The sequence below is a fragment of the Dromaius novaehollandiae genome, chromosome 4 (assembly GCF_036370855.1).
Source record: "Dromaius novaehollandiae isolate bDroNov1 chromosome 4, bDroNov1.hap1, whole genome shotgun sequence".
In the NCBI taxonomy this organism is placed as follows: domain Eukaryota; kingdom Metazoa; phylum Chordata; class Aves; order Casuariiformes; family Dromaiidae; genus Dromaius; species Dromaius novaehollandiae.
The window spans coordinates 24092527-24117345 of NC_088101.1; the positions used below are offsets into that span (position 1 = coordinate 24092527).

At 42.3% G+C, this 24819-nt stretch overlaps 1 protein-coding gene across 3 annotated transcripts in view; it reads left to right on the forward strand.

The window, feature by feature from the left end:
• UGT8 (UDP glycosyltransferase 8) overlaps positions 1-24819 on the forward strand; it is a 47262-nt gene that overhangs the window by 9142 nt on the left and 13301 nt on the right. For 2 of the 3 annotated variants that reach the window (XM_064510624.1, XM_026105309.2), the window contains exon 2: positions 10628-11451. In XM_064510624.1, coding sequence (XP_064366694.1) covers positions 10630-11451 — 822 coding nt within the window. In that variant the 5' untranslated portion in view covers positions 10628-10629. Of the gene's footprint in view, positions 1-10396; positions 10542-10627; positions 11452-24819 lie in introns of those variants that run through there. The other variant, XM_026105310.2, reaches the window with a different exon arrangement.

Below are 24819 nucleotides of genomic sequence, written 5' to 3' on the forward strand. Positions count from 1 at the left end.
AAAGTTTATATAGCTACTGGGAAAAAAAAAATTAGGAGGTGTCTTCCCCTTGCCCCCACATGGTGTGCAGCCTGCACCTTTTCAGATGGGATTTTTATCCTGTCTGATAGGTGATGTTGTCTTGCTTTTACAATGAGAGCCCAGGAGGATAAAATTACATATGGAGTAAAGCAGTTATATACAGTACTTCTATGCTTATTATAAAAAACCAAATCTTACTGGGAAGTACTTCAAGTCAGACATGACAAAACAGAAATCTGAAAGCGAAAAGCAACAATTTGCTTTTAATCCTTAGTTGGAGGAAAAAAAGCCCCAGCTGCAAACGTACCCATCTGGAAACAGAACCGAATGAGGAGCAGGCGCTAGGTGCTGAACATGGCTGGGGTATACATTGTTGCTGCATGCGATCTCGTCTAATACAACTATTTTAACTGAGCTGAAGGAGAGGAAAACATCATTAAGGCAAGTATTCTGACTTTGAAGAAAGTCGTGAAAGTCGTGACTCTGCCTGCGTGGCTTACCAAAACGTAGTTGTTTGCTGTAGGGTGAGGTCAGGAGCAGAACAAAGCGGCTCATTCAGTGCTTGTCAGCGTCATGCGGTGGTGTGACACAGAGATAGCTCGTACCAAGCTGGAACTAGCCAGGGAGGAAGGAATCATCCCCTCAACCTGTTATTAAAGGTAAAATGTAATTCCAGTTAAAAACGATATATTGCTTCAGATCTTGAGGCTTATTTAGGAGGCAAATAAACGATATATTGCTTCAGATCCTGAGGCTTATTTAGGAGGCAAATAAACGATATATTGCTTCAGATCCTGAGGCTTATTTAGGAGGCAAATTTTGTGATTGCAGCACGTAACTATAGCCTGCCTTCGTTGCATCAACAAGCAGCACTTGCCGGAGAGTCGCTTACTTCTGTTGCTTCCAGCCTGCTCTCTGAAGAGCTGTCTTACCAAATACGAGTCCATCACTGAGAGCGGTTTTGTTTTTCGGGTTGTTTTCCTTTGGCTACTTAGTTAAGCCAGTGTTTCAATCTGTTTTCTGCTGCCGGGGTGAAGGAGGAGGTTTTCTGGGCTACTATTCCTCCCTCCCAGCAGAGGGAGGTCAAGCACTCGACCCCGCGGTGGAGGCACCTTCACCTCCACCAGGCAGAGGTGGGGTGGGTTTCTGTCCCGTTCAGCACCCTAGAGTTTGGGTAGGCCCCGCTTCACCCGCGGGCTGCTCTGGGCCTTGCTGTCTGTCCGGGGAGCGGCCCGCTGTCCTCCTGCTGCCGCTTCACGCTCCCCCCCTCCCCGAAGGGCAGCGGTGGGTCACACCGGTGAGCTGGGCAGTCGCCGCTCTTCGTCCCGCCGGTCGCCCGCCTCCGAGGTGCCGGCGGTCTTGGGTCGGAAACCTCTTCCCTCTCCACCAGAACTCGTATTGCTGCGGCGACACGTGCTCGCTCGCGCGCTCTGCAGGTAAAAGGATTTCTTCTTTTTCCTCCCTGGCTCGTTCCCGTCATTTTGCTCGTGCCTCTGTTGGGCCCCGCGCGTGACGTTATGAGGAGCGTTTCTGTTGCTGGGCTGCTCGCAGAAGTGCGGGGGCACGGTGGGAGCAGCGCCTGCCTTCTCAAGCCCACAAAAACACGGGTTAAACAGCACCCATGTCTCTAGGAAATATGGAGTGACCTGTTCGTTTCTGCTTGTTAATTTTCTTTTCTTTTTTTGCGTTGAGACCTAAATACTTGGTGCAAGAGCGTCCAGAGCTCGAGGGCCCCGTCGCAGCATGGCGTGTGCACGCCGTCGGCCGCCTTCTGGCGCAGGGCCCGAGCTGTTTTATTGGCGTGTCTCTGCGCCGTGTTCCCCAGTGCTCCCAGTCTGGGGGCCACTGTGCAGATGGTGGAGTCGATGCGGCCGGTAGCCTGCTCTGGTCCGCGGCAGCAGGCCGCGCTGCATGTGCTATGCTACTTTGGAGGGAGGCACTGAAAGGAAAGGTTTCCGTTCGTGCAGCGCTTCTAGCCCTGACCAAGCCTTACAGGAGAGTGTGAAATCCTGCTTAAGTTCACAACCAACACTGATATATGAATTAGTACTTGCAAATTGTATCCCTGATATTTAAGGTGAAAGAGGTATGGTTTATGAGAGTTTTCAGATGCCTTGTTTCAATTACCTCGTACGTGGCAGAACAAAAAGAGGACTTGCTCTCCTTGCCCTTTCTGCTTTCATTGGGGTGATGAAAAGAGTTCTTATTTAGAACTGTATTAGCAGACTTACACGGGAGGTCTGTGAACATTAGTGCTTCATAAAGATTTTCTGTCCGATGACGCTCACTTGCACACTTGGACTGAATCTTGAAAATGGATACTGGTACAATACTGACATTCAATAAAGTAGATATTTTTAACTGAGTATTGTTGGTCGCTCAACTGTACTGCATAGGAGTGTTAAGGAGTGTAATTTGTGTGAAGGAGAATGTGCCTTTGCACTTTTGTAATGCATACTTCATATTATTAAAACGTTTAATTAGACTTGAATCGCTTATCCTCAGGTAAATCTCTTCTTGACTCATGCTATCAATATTGCAGTATTATCACTAGAAAGTATGTAGGCCTTGCTGTGGTTTATAAGTGACTCTGTAAAAAAGTTGAATATATTAGTGTTAATATCTTTATTCTATGAACGTGTCATAAATTCAAAAAGATTCAAAAGTTAATCTTCCATCTTTTTGGATATTTACAGTAGCCTTCTATAACTGTAAAGTCTCATTTAAAGCAGTTCTTTCAGAAAGCAATGGCCAAGTGCTAGTAATCTTATTACTTATTTATCTAAATAGTAGGACAGTATGTGTTTTACATAAGAGTTTTATTTCCATGTAATTTCCTTAAAAGATCTGTCTATGAACATGTCTATTCAAAATACTATTTGTGTACTAAATGTAAAACTTGTGTTTTGAGAAAGAAGTGGAATATGTAGCTTTTGAGCAAGGCTTTTAAAACCCTTTTTCCCAACTCCGAATACTAAAGCTGAAGTACAATTCTTCTGTGTTTGATGAAACCTGTTACACAAATAAGTTGCTACTGAGAAAAGTTTCACAAATCTGCATAGCCTCTTGACTCCCTCTTTCTATCTCCTTTCCTCTGTGTGTAAATAGTGTAGTAACACTCTGGATGCTTGCAGCAACATCACCATGTTTATAAATCTTTCCTCTCTTTTATCTGTAGCTGTGATATTTTTGTACTCGCTGGAATGCCTCAGTTGTTGGATAAAAGAATGTAGTTCAAGAAACTGCACGAAGTAAATATGAAAGCCTGTCCTTGCATACATGCATGTGACTTCTCAATTCACTTGTTTGGTTTAAATAGGAACCCTTACTTAAAAGCCAAATCTTACTACTTATCTAAACCATTGCAACACTGAATAACAATCATAAAGTGTGTGCTACCTCAGCAATTTGTAACAAGATCAGTGATAGGAAAAACTTAACAAGCATTGCAAAAACTTTGGATTTATATTCTTATCAGTCTCTTCCTAGACAATGTAATGGTTCACTATTTCAAGGCTTGTAAGGTATCTTATTATTGAAGTGTCCTGTAAGCTGTGGAGGAGAATATTTGATTTGTTTCAGAAAGCTTTTTTTTACTTTTTTTCAACTTCAGACTTAACTGCAAGTGCTTTTTGTTAGTTATTCTTCATGTGCCATCTTAGACTCAATAAAATGCTTTGCTTCCAAGGCCTTTGGTCATGCTCCTAGCTTTGTAGGGCTTGGTTCTGTATTTGTTTTAGCTGAAATGTTTACAAGCCTATGAAGGTTGGACACCATGTTTTATCTGTAAAACTGTGTTTAATAACAGCTAAGGCAAACACATTTTCACCTATCAATGAGGCTTTGAATAGGCAGTTCAGAACTGGGTCTCTGTAAATCAGGGAACATGGCAATCTCCTTTTTGAACTGTCTTGTACTCCAATATTTAAAATAGATCTGTGTGCTTATTTCTTTGTTTTGTTTAACTGTTTATTTTTAAGGAGTGGACTATCTGCTGTGATGACGCTGCCCTGTTTATGGTTCTGGTTTTTGACCTCAGATAGAGATGCGAGCAGCCTGGTTAACTGAGGCTGGATTCGACTTGGTGCTAAAAAGCAACCTGCTCTGCAGTCCCCCGGCCTAGAGCCCGCCATGGGCGGTTGTGCTGCGCACAATTCCCCTGTGGGGAAATCGCATCAGACCTGCGATCTGCAACTTCTATTAAAAGTTTAGTTACTAACAAAACATATCTTTTTTTTCCCTCCCTCTCTCTTTTTTTTAGGCTTTCTTTTTAGTTTTTGTTTTCTGCTTTTCTGCCTTTTGTTCCAACTAGCTCAGATCACTAATGTGGAACTCTGACCAGTTTGCAGCTCTAGAGGCAGGATTTTTATTCTGCTTTCTGAAATACTGAGTTTCGTGTAGTGAACTGGTAATAGACAGGATGTTGTTTACTGAAATGTAAGTAAATCTTGAAATTTTCTCTTTTTTTTGTCATCGCACTTTTGTGGTGCATATCACCTTTCCATTTGCACATAGTTACTTCAGTGCTAATCAGCATTTGAACTTGGGTTTGCAGAGGTGAAAATCTAGTTCATAAACCTGCTCCGTTAATGTGAACTGGTATCTGTGCGGTTGCGAGGAGTAATTTGAAACCTGCTGGTAAGATGAGAGCGATCAGTGGCTGGAAAGATTGCTCCCTTGCTGTCATTACAGTGCTGTTGTGTGGTATGGAGGGCACCTTTTGAGGCACAGTTGCCCATCTTCTGAACGAACTGCCCAAGCGAGCTGTGCAAAACTTGATGAATTTGAAGAGAGGCCGAAAGGATGGAAAGAAGTTGCAAAAATTGCTTGCATCATAGCACATAAACGCTGTAAAACTTTTATTTGCTGCTTTAGTAATGAAGTGTTATGTATTATTAGTGCATTAAAAGTACTGCTTATATATAGTAACACGTAACTACATATGAACTGTTTACTTTTTTGAATAATGAAAAATATTCTTACAGTTAAAATTCCAGTTGTGCCGTGTAGTGAGGTGTCCGAGAGCGGGTTTTGCTCCTGGAACTCTCACTTGATATCTTGCAAACAGCATTGCTGGCTTGAAAGCAAAATAGTTATTTGTGAGATTCAGAAATAGTATGGAAATAGGCAATCCATGGTAGAAAGCGGGGAAAAAAGAGGAAAAAAGCCTGTAAGTATTAATTATAGAGTGGTTAGCATATTATTAAGGATTCAGCATACGTTTCAGTACTGCAGTTGACTATTACTGTAAGCTAATAAATATTTCACATTAAGAAATAAACTATTTTTAAGATTGAGATACAAAAGGAAGTGTTAGTTCAGTTTTACAGTATTCACTTAAACATTAGGACTGTTTATATAAATTACATGAAACTTAAGTTTTCTTCAAGGTTTTTCCACACTTTTTTTTTTTTTTTTAAAGTATCAAGCCTTTGTGAATAAAATGGGGCAAGAATCCCCCTCCTGTCTATTTTTTTCATCTGGAAGTCACTGATTTCTCTTCTGTACAGTTGTACTCCTGGTTCAAGATCTTGTTTCGTCTTTCTGGGTGACTGGAAGAATATTGCTTTAAAGAAGGGGAGGGCAGGATTTAGAGCTCTTTGCTGGGCAGCTGAAAACATCCCTCTCTGTCCCTGTGTGTGCTTGGTTTTCTGCAGTGGGCATTAAGACTCATACTTTTTCTTTCATTTGAAAAGCCACATGTAGGTAATTAACTTTGTGAGAAGCTGTTGGAATAGGTTTAATGTTTAACATCCTGTTGTTTTTTAATATTTAACTTTCTCTTGCTGCACTCCAGCAGGTGAACTGTTTACAGACAGCAGTTGCTTTTACTCATACAAAAGCCCGTTCCTTACCTCTTAACTTTTTCTCCATACTTGCTTTTTGTTTTAGGGCTTTTTGGCCCTACTGGTAATGTTTTCAATTCGGTGATAGTTTTTCAAATAATTTTTTTAAATTTTAGAAAGTTTGGATATTTTTTTCTGTTCCTTTTTCTCTTAATTCTTGGACCTTCTGCTATAAAAAGATGGCTCACGCACCAAAAAGTCATATTTAAGGAAGGCAAATCTGAAGTATAATCAAAGGAAGAAAATGTTAATATAGTAACTATCTCAAAGAAACACGTCATCTTCTGTCTTTGGGTTTTATTTCCTTTTTTTGTCAAGGACAGCTGGCAATTCTTTCTAGTGCTCCTAGCGTTCAGCAGCAGCAAACACGTGCACTGGGTGTTGTCCTTGTCGTTTCTTCTGGCGAGGGATTTGTGCTGGGAGTTCACTGCTGAACTGTGGCCGCAGGTTAGTGCAGGGTGCCTGCGTTCTGCTCTTGGTTAGCTGCCCGCGAACTGAGCACAGCCCAAATAGTTCTCCTGCCCCCTTCGAAGTCCCCTTTGTCTACCCTCGGACACCGGTAGATACTAGTTGCTTTTAGGGATGAGTTGAGAGTCAGAAGTGCGCATTCAAATATGCACGTGTCAGCTGCTCGCTGTCTGGTGAAAATAGCTAGCGTGTTTGAAGAGTCGTTCTTTGCTGACTGCTGTCGAAGTGTGGGACTGAGAGCTGAGCTGAGCTTGCGTTACCGTGTGGTGTGATGTTGGTGATGACACTGAACACCTGTGTCATTTTTCCCCACTGGCGAAATGGGAATCACGTGTGAAGTCAGTGGGGTTACAAAGTGCCGTTGCGTGTTGTAAGGCTGCCCTCGTCTGTGCCAAAGGCCAAGCTTTCTAGCTCCCTCCTTCTGGGTGGCCAAAGGAGGATAAGAGGAGGCTTCATCCTAGACACTCCTGCCAAAGGTGGAGCCTTGGACCTAGGTCGGTGTAAGGTCAATGCCATCTTTCTCAGTTAAAGAAAACGTCACTTAACAGGCTTTTCTCTAACAGGCCTATTTCTCTATTAAAGTGTCATGTGTTTAGCACACCTATGGTTTGGCAGGTACTGTGCATGTATTTTCCTGTCCCTGTGGAAAATGCTTACGTTGAAAAGGAGTTGTGTAATGCGTTTTGAAGCCTGCGTTTTTTGTTTTTTGGGTTTTTTTAATCAGTTTTGAATGAAGATAACACAAGTTGCAGACTTCTAGGGAAGAGCGTTGTGTCATCTCTTCAATACTGATATGCTGCATTACAAGAAAATTAAATTCTGTAAATTGTTCATCATTATGTTGTCAGATTTTCATACCACATAGGTAGTGCTTTTTAGTAGCTTTGTAAATAGTAAAATAGTTTATGCTATTCTTATTAAAGGCATTGGGGCGGGGGTAGGAAACAGTAGTGTGGTACTGTAGTCTTTTTAAGGAAGCGCAGGTGTAATTGCATGTGACTCTTGGTGGCATGCACATAATCTAACTTGTGGAAAATATGTCTTAGGGCTAAGTATTGTGTCCTCGTCTTCAGTAAGACATGATGTGGTTTTAGCCTGTATCAGATAAGCAGATCGAAGTACAGCATGGGATTCTTGTATCTGGCAACCTGTTAGAAGCCGAAGGGCTAGTCGTGACCTTTGATTCCTGTTGCTGTTAGAAATATTAACTGGCTTCAAGTTTCCCGACCCCACTCCTCCATTTATGGTGTTGTAATGTCATTACTGTTGGCAGAAGCAGTAACTTAGTACCGTGGGAATGTTTATAGCATGAGGAGATGTAATCAATGTGTACTTTTTCCAGTTTGATTGTTTTTCTTGACTATTTTATTGAAGAACCTGTTTTAAAAACAAACAGGCCTTTATCTTCTGGTGGTATCCTCTGCTGATGTGGAGCCTTGTTGAAGGTAGTCGAGCATGGCTTGTGTGTGGCAGTGGTGATTATGCCAAATCTGTATCTTTTTCGTTGGCGTAACTATCGGGCACAGTTCAAAATCTGAGCTCCCCAGATTGGCAATGAGGCAGATGGCTAGTGGGGCCCTGTTGTACCGCATCCTTTACACGAGAGCTCCTGGGAAGCCAGCGGAGCTCTGTGCAATCGTGCGGCTTCCTAGAAAGTGTCTCCAAAGAAAGTGAGCACCTAAATTAAAAAGGTAACTTATACCTTAAACTCTCAGATAGGTCAGGCCCTCGTGCTAGAAGCCTAACAAATGGCAAATACTGAAACAAAGCAATACTGGACTTCATTTGTCTCAAGATTGGAGTCATTGATCATTTTCTCTCAAAGCTTATATACTTTAAAAAAATTAGAGATCGGGAGGTGAGTAAAGCTGTTATAAAGCATGATAAAGTAATGCCCCCCCCTCCAACTTTCTTGGAGGAGGAATATGGTTGCTCATTAGTTTAGCTACTGCTGTTTGCATTGAAGGAGATGTCTTGGAGATCAGCACAGAACACTAACTGCGGCAACTTAAAAACGTAAAAATCTGAATTTCGTGTCAGACAGTAATGCAGTAAGATGAAAATTTCATTTGCAAGTATATTTTCTGCAAGTATTCTTGCAGAAAGTAATTTCTTCCCTCCTCCCCTGAAGTGTTACCCCTGTGAAACTGAGCGTTGTGCCTGGGGAGCATGAAGCTCCTCGGCGTACTTTGCAGGACACTGCTTCAGCCCGTGAATGTGTTGGTGTTGTGGAGATTTAAATCAGTTCGTGCAGTTCAGTTCTTTATTACCTGCCCATGGAAACTGTAAGATCTTAGGCATCTTAATGCAGCGGGGCTTTGTCACAAGAGAAAGCCCTTGTGTCTTTGCCTGAATGAACCTTTTTGTACATAAACATGCGCATGCACGCGCGCACACTCCCACAAGGTACTGCTGGTGATGCTTAAAATTGACACAGTTCTCTGTGCTGGCCAGTAATCTGCTGTGCAGCATCCAAAACTTTCTGAAGACAAGTATGGAGGAGCCTTCAGATACAGTAATATTTTTCAAATGATAAACATGATTAAAATAGTCCATGTACCTTGTGGTAATTCTCTAACTTGGACTCCATTGGTGCATGCTCATACATGTTTTATAATCAAGCTACTTGCACAACTGGACTAGGAGAAAATTGGGGCATCTTTCAAAACCAAAATTTCATATTGTAGCAATACAAATATAAGGTGCTCTGCTGGTAAGCCAGTAATTCACATACCAATGTCACGTTGTCCCAAACAATGTTTTAAGGAGGCATAAAAGACTATACTGCAAGAAGATAATCGATATTATGAGTAGTAACGTTATCCATTGTGCTTATTTATGAAGGATGCTGCAACAGACTCTCATTTCCATGTGGGTTTGGTTTGGCATGAGGAAAGAGCGGATCACGTGGTTTGGCTTGCACTCACTTCTCCAGGTCTGAAGAGGGTCAGAGTGACTGAAGAGCATTCAAACGTGCCCTCTGCCTGCTTCTGATACTTTACTCTCATCTGGCTTTTACAGTGTTTTATAGGCTGTACTTGCAAAAACACGAAAACTCTCGTTCTCCTTTCTATGGCCAGAAGCCTACTACAGTCATGAACTGTCTGTGTTTAGGTCTGCCCTCTTACCTTACTCATGCTTGAGTATGTGCTCAGGTGCTGATTTAAAAAGGTTTTGAATTAAGTGCCTCTAAAGGTGCTTCTATGGAAGTTAGCAATGCACACGTGAACATCTTAACTCCCCCTGTTTCACTTGTTCCCATGCATGAACTATAATTTTTGAAAGCTCAAAGTAGTTAAGTTGGTTCTTGTTTGGTAGTATCTTCTTGCCAGACTTCAACTTTCCATCCCCATGTGTCTGGCTAGTGTTAATATTAAAAACAAAAAACAAAAAAACCAAAAAACCTTGTCTTTTTAAACAGATGTTTATATTCTTAACTCTCATTGGCTTATAAAGAAATAAAGCGGCAAAGAACGGCATCCTTAAACCAGACGAGGAAGTTTGAAAGCTGTGGATGATGATCAAACAAGGACTTGGAGTAGAAATGCTTGTGACTGTGTTAACAGTAGCGTGAACTGCAGCTCTCACTGCAGTGAAAACAAACCACAGGATCACAACTGGCATATTACAAGCTCCAACGGAGGCAGCAAGGACTGAATTATCTATAGTAGAAAGTCTTATTTTCTGTGGAGAAAGTTAACTTTGCCAATGTATCCTTTGTGCCTGGTGTGTGAATAAATAGAGGATTTTAGCCTTTGGGTCTCTGAACCTGGTATCTTTCAGGTATGCTTAATTCATCCAATATATTGAAATAAACATAATGCAATTGTGCTTTTAAATATAATCTAAAACCTAGCAGGATCTAATTCTCAGGGCTGACTTTAAGATCTTACAGTTTTTGGGTTGCATATGTAATTCAGAGGTGATGCACACGGTATCTTCTGTGGAGGTTTTGAACTTCTCTGTCAGTTTTCCTGCCATATAATACCAGCACTATATCAGTATATGTTGGAAGAAGTCTCGTCTACCTTTTAAAGCCAGATGGAAAGGGAGGGGAGGGGAAAAAAGGCAGATTTTATTTAACACCGAGCACTGCCAAATTCACTCTGAAGCCAAGTGGCTGCTATCCTCTTCCCTGTGACTACTGCAAAGAAGACTTTGAAATGGGGAGATGTGATTAGCTCTCGTGGGACACGCTTAATGATGGTACATTGTAATTTTTTTTTTTCAAACTCCCAGGTAGCATCCAAATTTGTTGTCTGTTGATGTAATGCTTTTATTTCTCATTTCAGCTATGAAGCCGTACACTCCAGCTCTCATTCTCCTGTGGAGCACTGTTGGGATAGCGAGGGCTGCCAAAATCGTTGTCGTGCCGCCAATTATGTTTGAAAGCCATCTTTATATTTTCAAGACTCTGGCCTCAGCCTTGCATGACCAAGGTCACCAGACAGTGTTTCTCCTCTCTGAGGGCAGAGATATTCCTCCATCTAATCACTATAGACTTCAGCGTTACCCAGGGATCTTTAACAGCAGCACCTCGGATGATTTTCTCCAGTCCAAAATGAGGAGTATTTTCTCTGGGAGACTGACAGCCCTGGAACTGTTTGATATCCTGGATCACTATTCCAAGAACTGTGACATGATTGTGGGCAACCAAAACCTCATACGTGTCCTGAAACAGGAAAAATTTGACCTGCTCCTGGTAGATCCTAATGAGATATGTGGATTTGTGATAGCTCACCTTTTAGGGGTTAAGTATGCTGTCTTTTCAACAGGCCTTTGGTATCCAGCAGAAGTAGGTGCTCCAGCTCCCCTGTCTTACGTTCCAGAATTTAACTCGCTACTCACAGATCACATGAACCTGTTTGAGAGGATTAAAAATACTGTTGTTTATATTATTTCAAGATTTGGAGTCAATTTTTTGGTTCTGCCAAAATACGAAAGGATAATGCAGAAATACAAGGTTCTGCCAGAACGGTCCATGTATGACTTGGTTCATGGATCCAGCCTGTGGATGCTTTGTACTGATGTAGCACTAGAGTTTCCAAGACCCACGCTACCAAACGTTGTTTATGTGGGAGGAATCCTAACCAAACCGGCCAGCCCTCTGCCAGAAGTAAGGTTTGCTGAGCTTTACAGTAACTTCTATAATATGTGGGTCACTGCATATGATGAGTGGTGGTTTTTAAGCAGTGAATTTCAAATGGGATCTAATGTCTTGACGTTTTAAAACTTATTTTGTTGTTGCTTAGTGACATACACGCTTAAAGTAACTGGAAATGGGCTTTTGGGGTGGGGGGAGAAAGTTACGAGACACAAACTCATCAAACAGTCTCTTGTGGTTGCAGCAGATATTTTGATTAGTGTTTAATGATACAGCAGATAAATGGCAGTACCTGCTTTCAATCTCTAACTAAGTGTGGATTAACATGGAGGAAAAAAATAGCCAACAGACAAATACTGCTTGCACATAAAGAAGCCCATTAATAGGTTATACTACCTTTAATTTCATGGTATTAGTGTTTTTATGGAGAGTTTGCTTCCCTTGCTTGGATAGGTGAAAATGTCCTTAAAACTAAGCATGGAGAAACTGTAAAAGTGAACAAATGGAGGTGATGTGAGTTGACATAAATGGCACCAGTACATTATTTGGATATAAATTTTTACAGTGCCTTCAAATACAGTAAAACTGAACTTCAGACTGAAATTGTGATAGTAACTGGACTGAGTCCAGAAATCCTGGCTGCAAAGACCTCAGGGTTAATAATTTTATTACTTCAGTGCACCGTATGCTTTTGAAACCTGGTAACTAAGAATGCCTCTGTTCAGCAATACAATGATGAGTGACAGGCAGAACAAAATTTCACAGAAAATCATGTCAGTTATGCTTTTATTTATGTGTACATAAACAAATAGATCTTGATTTGGGAATGATTAATAATAGACTCTTCTGGCTGGGTGCTAAATAGGTAGATAGATCTGTAGTGCTCAACAGTTTGCTTCTAAAAATGTCTCATTCCTCCTTCTGCTTTTGGCATCGAAACTGCCAGACCCGCTTTTCATCTGTTTTTCCCTCAGAGTTGATCTTGGAAGGCTGGATTTTTTCTTTAGACTGGCAGGAGTGTTTTGACCTCGCGGTGTCTTTTTCCACCAGCTCGGAAAATGTTGAACAATTCCGTACTTTGGGCTGTGTGATTTAGCAGGCCGTACCAAATTCCCTTGCCTCTCTTCTGTTTTTCCTTCTATCGCAACTTTAAATACATTTGAGCTGAACGAAGGCAGACCCTTGCGTAGCATTCTGAACCTACTGGGTGTTATTTGTGATAATATGCTCCTGTTTGGTATATTGCCCCCGAAACTAGGAAGTAGCTGGACTTCCTGCGGCCTCTGCACAAACTCGGACGCTTGCATAGGTAGCCGAAGTCGCGGAGGAAGGTGAGTTCTCTAACAGGAATTTGGGAATAATCTGGCTCCTGGAGATTCCTCCTGGGAATCCTTTTTTCCAGGTCTCCCTGCTCCTTTAGGATAATCTTGAGCCTCCTTTTGGGGCACGATGACAGTGCAAGAAGAGATGTCGATGGTGACAGAAGGAGAATACAAATTCTTACAGTGATTTTTTTCTTAGAGAACAAGTCTAGAATAAGAACATTATATTTTACCTGATTTTCATTTAATGGCTTCAGGTTATAAGTAGCCCGTTGTTCGAATTAGATTACCATTAACAGTTTTTCCTCTAACAGTTTTTCCCTGGTGCAGATTAATGTGTTTGTGTTTAGAAAGTGCCTTAACTAGTAGGGATATGTAGCCTGAGAAAGCAGTCTAAAGCTAGTCCCATGCTATTTAAAGTTCAGCTGTATTTTCTCTAGGAAGACCTTATTGACTTGACTGAGTTTCAACTGCTATTTTCTTTCAGTTTTCAAACTGTTATTTTCTTATTTTCTGAGAAGAAAAATATATCCTTAGTGCCCAAATTTATGGTGCAACACACCAACGTTTTCTTATTTGATCTCTCCAGATTATTTCTTCAGAGTAAAAAAAAATATACTGCCCCCAAAAGAAACAGATATTTTCTTTGCTGTAAAATGAGGTGGAAGAAAATGAAAGGAGCAGTATCCTTTCAGTGTTTTGCTGTAGGGATTTTTTGAGCCTTTCGAGATTGTATTTGTGTGTACTTTCAAAATTTGCTTGAGAGCCATGAATGCTAACCCGCTGTGAAGTCTTATGATGCGAGAAGATGGAATTGCAAGTAAAATATTTAATGTAACCAGACTCGGTTACGCAGTGACCTTGAAATAGATTTATAGATAGAGTCCATGCTGGCAAATACTTTTTACATTGAAAAAAAACCCTGATATTGTTTGGGAACTGGGACTTTATTTACCTTCTCCTCACTTTTATTGGGCAGTTCATTCTTATGCTCTTCTAAGCACAAGATTTGAATCGATACAGAAGAGACAAAGTTTTGAGTGTGTTCATCTTTTAAGATGTAATGTGTCCATTTCTGAATTGTTACGTATAATTCCACATGCTGTGGTGTGTATTACAGGTAAATTACTGGGTAATGCATTTGCTGTTACTGAGCAGTTAGATAAAATTCACAACTGCCCTGGCTCTGCGGCGGGATGGGCACGGCCCCAAAACCGGGAGCCCTCCGTGCAGCCTAGCGCGAAAGCCATCGCCTCTCCTGTCACCCGCTGCGGACCGCCGTGGGCCTCGGGGACGAGGTCCTTTTCCTGGAGCAGGGGTGGTTTTGTGGAGGGAGGGTTTCATATCTTGAGGAGGGGGGGGAAGAGGGGAATTCTGGTTCTGTTTGGCCTGGACAAAATTATGACACCAATCGGAAAGCCCTGGTTTTCAGCTAATAAGTAACCTCTTAAAAAGAGACGGAGCAAAGTAGTAATCAAACAGTCATAAAGAGAAGGTAAGGTCAGGACTGCTGAACTGTCACAGAGTCACGGTTTTTAATTTCACTGGTTTTGGTAGTTCTGTTTGGCAGCTGCTCAGAGCCGGTACCCGTGTTGCCCTTTACACCTTCTCTTTAAAGCAAAGGCGTAAGAAGAGTACGGCTTCCAAAATGATACCTAGCAGGGAGCACTGAATATCCATGTCATGTGACAGTGGAGAAGAAAAAGGAAGTCATTACTCCGGCTTTGCTGTTAGCGTTTTGTGATTCAGGGCAGTGGAAGGGTTTTGATTTAAAGCCACCTGCACTTCAGTGCGTGCTGGCTTGGTTTGTATTTTCAGTGCACATAGACTGCGTTTCTCTTGCAGGAAGTTAAACTGGAAGTTTACAGGCATGAGGGTCTGCACCGGCGTGTGGCCTTTCAGGCAGCGTTAAGTGACGCGCAGGGCTGTTCAGTTCGGGCGACCAGGCTAAACCCGGGAAATCCAAGGGGAAGCCTCTGGAGCGCCTATAGCGTAGGCGTAGGGCCGCTGGCGTTGCTGATGCGCTTGTGTAGGTAGAGGTGGGCTGCAGTGCACGTGGGAACGGCGTGCTGCCGTGCAGCTGGCGCGTAGCGCGCGGAGGGAGCTGAGCTCACCGGGGCACGTCCGCGGTGCAGAGTTCAGCCCGCGGCACTGGCACATCAGGCAATTAACGCATGCAGCGGGCATGACTTTTAGCTTGCGTCGAACTCCAGGGCAGTCGCAGCTGCAGTAAACAGCACCTAGCTGCAAAGTGCAGCCAGCAAATGCGCCTTCGGGTCGTAAGGCATCCAGCCGCCCCAGGAGGCGTCAGACTGCCTCCCGATCCCGCTCTTTGCTTTCCCGCGAGGGAAGCGCCCCGCGGGAGGCCCGCGCTTGGCACGGCGTCCCGCGCTTGGCACGGCGTCCCTCGGCGCGGTGGGGAGAGCGGCAGGGCTTTTGGAGGTCGCTGCGTCTCGCGCTGCCGCGGCAGTGGGAGCCCGCTCCTGCTGATCTTTGCTGCAGATCCTGTCGTTTTCTGCAGACTGACCAAGCTGAACTTAACCTGTGTATTCCCGTTGATTATTATGGGGTGGTTAAACATCACTGAGCAAAGTCCAGCATATGTAAGGTGCACCCTAGAGCTAGAAGTTGTCCTTTGTGATCGATAGTGTGCCATTTGCAGCGATTAAAGTACGTGTATTTAGAAGGCAGTTCCTGCTTAAGTACCGTCCTCCAAGTGGCAGCGTCAGTACATCCCCCCGGGAACTGGTTTTCCAGACCAGTTACTCACTTGGTATCAGGTTTCCTGCCGTGGGGACTCAGCCTCCCCGGCCGAGGTGGTGGTCTCCGCGCGTTGTGCTGAGAGCCGGGTGAGGACAGGACTGGGCGGGCCGAGCTGGGGCTGATTACCCGTGTCATTGCTGGGAGCTCTGAGTTAGAGCAGCATGTGCTCAATGAGGAGAGAGTTAACGTGGCTGCATCTATTGCCCATGAGTAAATAAGAACTTTGCTCGTGTGGGACAGAGTCCAGGGTTTATACTGATAACTCCAAAAGTAGCGTATTTTGAAAATAAATAAATAGGAGATATTATTAGGAGGGTTTTTTAACATTTTTTTAAATGCACTGCTGACTCTACATGAGTAGAAGGAGCCTTAAAAGGTCAAAAGCTAAAGAAAGACCAAATATCTAGTCTTTAAGGTCATCACCGACTTAAACTATTAAGTATATGATATTACCTGATAGTATTTTCCAGATAACTAATGATGATGACAACAGAAAAAGGCTCCCCTTCATCTTTTTAAAATATTATTATTGTCTACATTTAGAGGGATCCTATAAAGTTAATGAAACTGACTTTCAAAGTAATGCCCATTTTAAGAAACAATGGGGAAACCTGTTCTGTGGCATTTATACCTTGTGAATAGATTGATATGTTAGTTAGGCATTAATCAGTATGATAAGATGTGTCCTTGAATAAGCGCAGAAACCTAGGCTTACGGATTGGTATCCTAAGCACCGGTGTCTGGAAATAAATACCCAGTCTATAGTGGGAGAGGGGCAAAGGGTACTGGGAACAATCAGGGAACTTAGCAACAAGAGAAGCAGCTAATTAGGATTTCATAAAGACTTGTTTAGATCAAGTAATTATGTGCCTGCATTTAAACACAGATTGATCCTGTAGTTTGGATACAGTAGTACTTGAGGTAATCTTCACTAGTATTAAAAAGAAAAATCACTGAAACAAAAATCAGGTATAACCTCTAACTTGTGAGTCGAGCACTTCTTTCTTATATCTGCGCGGATTAGAGCAGCTGTAAAGCTCTCCTTCAGGGTTCATGCTGTTTATGCTGATCCTGAGGAGCTTCTTTTGGATTGAATACCGTTTCTTCTTGCTATGAAAAGAGAAGAAAATTACTTTTTAATCCTTCTACCTGAGTAAAAGAACAAATTTACATTATGAAGGAGGATATCCATGTTTGAGAAGTGAAAGCAATCCTTTCTGCTGTGGTTGACATCAAATAGTAATTATAATAACTTATTCCCTCTTTCCTGCAGATCTGTCAAATCTTGTATATCTGGATCTACACAATGACATAACAAATTGGTGGCTTTGAAATATTGTCAGTGGAAAGTTTTATTTTCTGAGGCTTGCTGACAGTTGCGTGTTGTTTAGTAGATTGGTGTTAGCTGATACTGATATTTATCTGTTTTTAAAATGAGGTGGAAGAATAAGGAGACATTTGTTTCTTAAATCAGATAGTCTCCTTCATTCAAATCTGAGGATATGCCCTTGAGGACTGTAGCGGTAGATTTTTGCGCATTGCACAGCACCATCGTCTTGGTTCTTTGAGACTGGGGGAGTAGTTCTTAGAGCTGCTCTTGGCAGGAAGTCTGTAGTGATATGAAGCAATTCTAGAGCTGTTTTAAAATGCATGCGATTTTGTCAGCTGGGGAGGCAAAAAGTCTTTGAAGGATGAGGAGAGAGATTATGGGACACTACATGCGTAAACTCTGCTCTATCATATGATCGTGTATTTTGTCCCTGAAATGTATTTCTGCATATGACTTCCTCATCGCCGACTATTGATCTTCTGCTACGCAAGCGAGTGCTGTCTAAGCCTTTCAAATACCCACAGTGGTGAAACTGTCACCTTTTCCCTGTCCTAATCTTCAGTCTCAGATGTTCTGGTATTGCCAAATTGATGGAGCACAGCTGTTTCGGCTATACCGCTGCGTTTTAAATTCAGGAAGATACCTGGCTCAGCATCTACCTCTATAGAGCAAGACATGGGGAAAAGGATGTCGGAAGCCTGTTTGGCATCTCTAGGGAAACCTCGTCAGGAAGGCAGGTCCTTCAAGTACACGTGCCTAACCTCAGCTGGCATTGAGCGCTCTGATGGATAAACGCCGATCCTCTTCCAAAAGTTAGGAACGGGAGTCACGCCTCCTAATCTTTAGCGATCTTGTGCTGTCCGTCGAAGAGCAAGTTTACTCGATTCGTAGAGAGCAGTAGAAGGTGATTATTTCTTTAGCGCAAATGATTGTATGTATTAGGAATAGAAAAAATGCCAGGTTCAAACCTTTGGTGTTGCATGGGTCAAATTCCTCAGAGTCAAATTGACAGAAGTTGTTTTCCTATTTTTTTAAATTTATTTAAAAAAATCAAAGGGGTTGGCATAAGCTACTATTGTAAATAGATTGCTTTGTTTAAAACATCCTAATTCATCACTTTCCTGTTGAAACATGCAAGTCAACAAAAATTATTCAGTTTGGCTAATGCGCTATGCTTTATCCGTAAGTGTCACTTGCAGGCTTTTAAGACTAAGCTGTATGTAGGACAGATAAATAATCAGCTAGTTTTATTTCCACAGTCTACTTCACTAGCATATTATGGAAGAATTTCTAATATAAAGGGTGAGATCTTATTTCCAAGTGTGTATGTCTTTCTGTAGTCTTTGGAACATGCCCGCGTTTGGATGGTGTGTTCATGTTGCGTGGGACGTGTTTAGGACTGACATTTAAGAGCAGAAAGCCCGGGCACAAATGTTATCCTTAGAAAAAGATTCTTCCTAATTAAGCCAACTTTTCTGCTTGTCAGATGTCCTAGTTACTTAAAAAAGATTACTCAAGTAAAGTAGGTAACCTGTGTGTTCAGATAATAACGTGTTTGGGTACTTATTTATCGTATTATTGATTAGCTGTAGAGGACATCCATTGTTTGCAGTAGTGAAGCATCTGAATCTGCTGGAGGGTCACCTAGGAGAGATCAATGACTCCCAGGGAAGGATGGGAGAGAGGGATGGAGGAGAGGGAGAGGACTCTGTCGTGAGTAGTTTTATTACACTGAATTTAGAAGCTTAAACAGTACATAACATTTTTCAGTGATGTGGTTTCAAGCACCTTTTGTCTGATCTTTTAAGGAGTGCCGAGAAAACTAGTAATATATTTTCAGCTTCTTTGCTTTTTTAGTAAGTAACAAATGCATCAGTCTTCCAAATAACGCCCTTCTCATTAAAACCTTGCCTTCAAGGGAACCATCGTTTAGGGGAGCCAATTCATACTTGGCTAAAACTTGGCCTACAGCAATTTTTTAGTGCCCAGATTCCGCTGATTTACAAATGTCTTGAAATAGTTAAGTCTTTTTTCTAGCCAAGCTGAACAATCCTGACAGTGAATTTGTCAGCCTCCCTTCTCCAGGGACATGTGACCCAGAACGGTGAATAATTTTCTTTGAGGAGACCATCCAAATTGTTACCTTGCTTAGCCAGTAGCAGGATGAGCAGTGTCTAACCTCGGAGGAGGGAGAAACATTGATTTGTACGTTACCCATTTATAGTTACACCTTCATAATTGAATGTTAACTTTTCTCTGCAGTTTTGCTGCCGGTTCGTGTAGCTCAGCTGTGTCTCCCTGCATCTGCTGAGGATACGCGCAGGCTGCCCGGCGCTGGGCAGCAGTCGCTGAGCCAGGATCGACTACTCTGGCCCCGAAAGCGGGAGCAGGACGCCTGGCAGCTGCCGCTGCTGCCCCGATTCCTGGTCCCGAGGTGGTATTCTCCGCGTGGGCCATGGATGCTTAAAGCACGTTCAGAGCGACGGAGGCCTCTCGGCAGTGTTTCCGAGTACGACGCCGCTCACCCCAGCCAGCTGGAGGAGGAGTGGAGAAGACTAGGGCAGGTTTATTAAAGGATGTGAGATCTTACCACTTGCACAGAGACTCGCAAGCCAGGTGGTTTAAGCTCATCAAAGAAGGGCTGATGACTGCCTCTTTTAAAAAAACAAACAGACAAAAGCAAGGGAGGAGGTAAACCCCAAGGAGAGAGAGAGAAGCTCTTTAACCTGAGGGAAGATATTGGACGAACAGGAAATGGAGAACTTCCCGTTATTAGATTAAAGCAGTGGATTAGAGTTAGATCTCTCACCCCACCCACAGAGTGCAGGTGTCGTACGGGAACCTGCCTAAATTTAGTGTATTATGTGGCTTCGTGGAAGGGTTATATGACAGTATCTAAAACTTTAAAATTCAGCTTCTTTACAGTTCTGGTTTTCCTAATGTAGCTGCTGGGATTTAATTTGACCCAATTTTTTTTTTTTTTTAAACTATTAGCTGTACAGTTTTTCTATTATACAGGTAGCTAGTGATGTAGGAAGGCTGGCAAAACGTCAGTTTGCGTTTACATTTAATAATCCCAAACCTTTCTGTGTACGCTTGCAAGTTATCTGACAAGGCTTCCTGCTTAAGATTGTTTTTTTTTTTTCTTTTAAGAGAATATTGCCTCTATTGTAATGCCTATAAGTTTGTTTAAAAGAATACTGGATTTGAGGATTCCTTTATTGAAATTACTGCATATTGATATAGTAACAGGTACAATCAGCTCTTTTGAAGGGCAAGCTTTATGTTTTCAAGGGCCTTCCGTTCCCTTGAAAGGCAAGCTTGCTCTCCTCGCGTGTTTGCCAAAGGTCCAATTAGTAATGGATTTTTAACGAAGGGCACTGCGTCGGGGAAGTACTTGCACAGCAGTTCTCTGGTTGACCTCTAGCTTCAAGCAGAAGGTGCACTTGGATGTTTCGCTGGATCTCTGTAATTCTAGAGACGGCTGAGATACAGGAGACGAGGCAAAGGCTTGTGGTACCGTATTTCTTACCTGTGTTTTGAGTCTGAACTTTATTCCCCTCTCAGGTTAGCTGGACTTAAAAACCTTGTTTCAGTATTGGATGTTAAATGGGGAAAGGTGATAAAGGTTGGGTCTCGTTCTATGCCAATATGAGCTACAAAACATGGGGAAAAATGCATATTAAGTGCATGGGTTTTTTGCAACGGATGGCTCTCATTGATAGGATGAGGTTTATAACCATCTCAACGTGCAGCCAACATCAGTGTATCTGGGGAGGCCAAGATACAGCGCTTGCTGAGCGTTTAAAAGAAAGATCGCCTATTTCGTTCCATTTTTTAGGAGCTTCAGTTTCTGGTTTCGAGCAGCAGGCTGAACGAGAGGAGAGGGATGACAGAACAGAAAGAACCTGTTCAGCCACGCGTTGCCCCCGCGGAGGCCCGGTGGCGACCAGCAGCAGTCCGCGCCGGAGGGAAGAGCCCTCGGTCTGTCCCCGCGCTTGCGTCTCCCTCTGGGCTTTCGCCCCCTTTGCCCTTAGGGCAAACAAGCCGCCCCGCAAGCTAGCGGCAAGTCGGTACGAGCGTCGTGCTGTGCCCGACACGCTGGCGCTGCTGCGGGCTCGCGGTAGACCCGTGCGGCCCGTGCCGCGTTGTTTCGTAGCTGGGAGCCTGTTTGTTCAGTGATAGCGTGCAGGGGAGCCAGGGCACGGCACCCAGAAGGTCAGGATCCGGCCGAGTTATTAGTCTGCTTTAACTGCCTGCGCTGCAACGTCGTTTTTGGATAAAATTTGAAATGAGGGTAAAAATGCGTTGATAATATAGCATTTAAATACTTCATTTGGGAAAAGTGCTATTTAGATGATGCCGGAAAGGTTAGGACACTAAGAAATACTGTCTGAATACCTTTCTGTTCTTTTATCAGTGAGTATCTAGTTTCTAAAAATCACCTTTTTTTGGACATCAGGTCTGTTTTTGTCTACTCTAAGCAGCTTTTTGTGGAAGTTGCACAGTGTGTCTTTGCCTTCCCTTGGAGGATGATGGTCTGCAACCATATTCAAAGAAGAGCCATTTGTGCTCTTACACATTCGAATCTAGCAGCTGAACAGGGAAGGCTTCGGATATTAAACCCGGTTATGTTTGTATTTGTGCACTTTGTTTATCTGAAACAAAGCTCAGTATTAGGCACCACTGGTTACTGCCAGCTGGGCCTTGGCTCTACAGTCACAGCTGTGCGTTTAGCAGCCCGGCCTGCTAAGAATAGCTCATTAGAGAACCACACGGAACAAAGCTCACACAGTGGTGGCAGCACAATAGCATTCCTGTCTGAAAATGATGATTTTTAAAAAAAAAAAAAGTTTTTTTTTTTTTTTTTAAATTCCTTCCCCTCCCCCCCCCCCCAACCTATAATGAAGGATGGATCGGTAAGTGCTTATTCTTCCCTACACAAGCAGAGGGAGGCTAGCAGAAGACTAGTGCGTGCTCAAAAGCCTTCACTCTTCGGTAATACAGTGTCATGTAGAAATCATTACTCATAGATAACTCGGAAAGGAGGACAAAGCAAGGTCATATTACCTGCTCCTGTACAAAGCTCTGCTTGCAATAAATTTTACTAATGGTGAAAAAGAAGCCACCTGCTTAGGCAGTCTATGAACAGTATAAATGAGAAATGCAAGGAAGTGTTTTAAAAACAAATGTTTAACTTCTGAAAGAGGTGAAGATGGCCACAAGGCCAAAAGACCACATGAAAGCTTCCTGCTAAAAGAAGGAAGGGAAGAGTAGCAGACTGCCTCTCTGCCTGGTCAAAATGCCAAATGCCATACAGCTCTGTAAAACCCATAAGTATATCTAGTTATCATTTTTAAAGGGTTTAGAAAGCACATCGGATGTGCAATACGTTTAAAGATGAATTAGTACCTCTTCTGAGACATGTTATTCTGGATCAGTTAGTCAAAGTAAGTAACTAGTGATCTGAATCAACAAGTAGGAAACTTCAAATGAAAGTGTATTGTTTTAGTCATTTTACTTTTCTACTCTTGTGCCCAAAGCATTTGCATTTGCATGGAAGTTAATGTGAAACATTAACAGGGTTTAGCAGCATATCATAGCTTGGAGTGTGCTCTTACAACCCTTTTGCATGCTCAGGTATGAAATGCTTTGCTGCAGTTTCCTCATTCAATTCAAGTGAAAATGGTGGGTAATTAGTTTGTGTTTAGTAGATGGTAATGTTTCATTCTGGATACATGTGAAGCTGCATGCAATTGAAAACCAAAATTCAGTTATAAGTGCAGAAATGGAACGATTTAAAGTTGTTTTGTTATTAAAATTAATCTCAATTTGCTGAAGAGATGAGAAGAAAGATGATCAAAATCTGCTTTATGCTTAATTGCTGTGACTATTAGCTGTAGTAAATGACTTGACATGTTTTCTGTTTTGCATATGGGTTAACTTCATCCCAGGTAATACTGCGTCTGCAAGTTCTTTCCCCACTGGTGGAGAGATGGGCATGGTTAACAAGAGGTGAAGTGTCTAAGGGTGGGTACTCCGATTTATCCTTTGAATAGGCCTCTCCACTGACAGAGAAAGCCTGGAGAAGATAGCCTCCCTAGCTCAAGTGATCTTCTTAAATCTCTCTCCAGTGCCAAGATTTTTCAGCTCTACTTCAGTGTCCTAAACACTTCTGGAAAATCCCAATATGCATCTAAGTATCAGCTTGTTTTTAATGTGACTTTACCAAACAAAAAATATATATGTGTATATATATTTATATAGCTTTATTTTTATATACATATATATATATATATATATATATATATATATATATAGCTTTATTGTTTCTTACTTCCTAACGGTGGGACTGAGTGTCAGTGAAAAGGTTTGGCAGCTGTAAGAAACGGTGGAAGTTGTTTTATTGTGCCATTTTAAACCAGATACAACTAAAAGTTCTGTAAGTGCCTGATCCAAGTTTTTAGAAATCCAATTCAGTTTCATCTGATTCTTTGGAAAATCTTTCTCTCAAGGTTTTCACTGTTTTGGGGGGTTTTAATTGCTTGGGTTTTGGTTCCTAGTTTGGAAGGGGGGAAACAAGATCTCTTTTTCTAAGTTTCTGCTCAGTCTCCCCAGTTTGCCGGGTAACCTTCAGTGGGGAAAATGTTGTCTGCAATTGCTGCCTGTGCTATAGGAGCTCAAGCAGTTGAGGCAAGAGTCTGTCTAGTCAACAGAAACTGAAAACACCTACTTTTTTTTTTTTTTTTCCCCAGATATAAGTAAGTGCTCTGCTGTAGTGCTAGAAACAGGTGAACATTTAAAGGAGAACCTGTCTTTGAGACATGTATGAATCGACTGCGAAAGTCAAAGGTGTTTTCTTCTCGCGTCTGTGTTCAGTTGAGGTTTGGAGAAAGTTCGAAGAAGGCTCAATAACGCAGCTCTCTGTTACAACGCTCCCTCACGCACAGACCTTTATGATAGGTTTAGGCCTAAAAAGTTGTAATTTCAAATACTAAGTATTTTTTTCGTGCATTAGAAAATCTGCTTTTTCTTTCAAAAAGTCACCTTAGTAATGAGACTGCATTGTAACTTTTTGGTCTTACAGCCTTGATGTATAAAACTATTCCTTTGCCAAGAGGCTTGCAAAGAGCTTGACAGCGCCGGGGTAGGCGCCGGGGCGGCCGCCCTGTCAGCCAGCGTCAGCTCAGTCTTTCCTTGAACTTTCTTTTCCGTCTGTAGCCATTATTTGGCCATTTGCAGTATTTACATTTAAACTCATCAGGGAATGGCAGAGGCTTTTTTTGTTATAAACTGAAAAATACTAAGACTTATAAAATCAAACTTTAAAGCTTCAGGGATGTGATTCCCAACACACAGCTGGCTTCAGTTAAAGGAGGCACGTGTGTGTGGGAATGTCTAAATCGATGTGGAACAACCTTTGAAAGGTTCACACTAATATTTTCCTGGGTTAAAACACTGCCTATATGATTTAACTTTAATATCTAGCACACTGAATTTACAGAACAGCAAGGATGGAACATCATTTAAACGGGGCCAAAGGAAGTAAATCCTCACGCTGGAAGCGAGGAGCTGTAAAACGCTGCCTGAACAGGGAACACACCACTTCTGACAGTGGCAGCTCTAAGGACTTACCCTGACGTGGTGCCGTTTCCTATCGTGCCTAATTACATCGGGAAGATGTCTCATGATTCAGGTTTTGCAAGATCTGTGTTTCACCCTACTAGTCTTGGATCACAGTTCTTGCGATGTATTGAAAAAGTAATTATTAGCAATGCGTGTGCAAGGATTCTAGTGAAGTTTCTGAAAGTTGCTCAACGTAGCCATAATAATAATTCTGATAAAGTCTTTTCATGTGCCAAGATCACAGTCTGCTTTTTATCTGTTGCAGGTTTCCCCTGTATGCCTTTTATAGGCCACATCAGTAGCAGGGAAGGGGCAGGGAAATACTGTTCCTTGTACCAT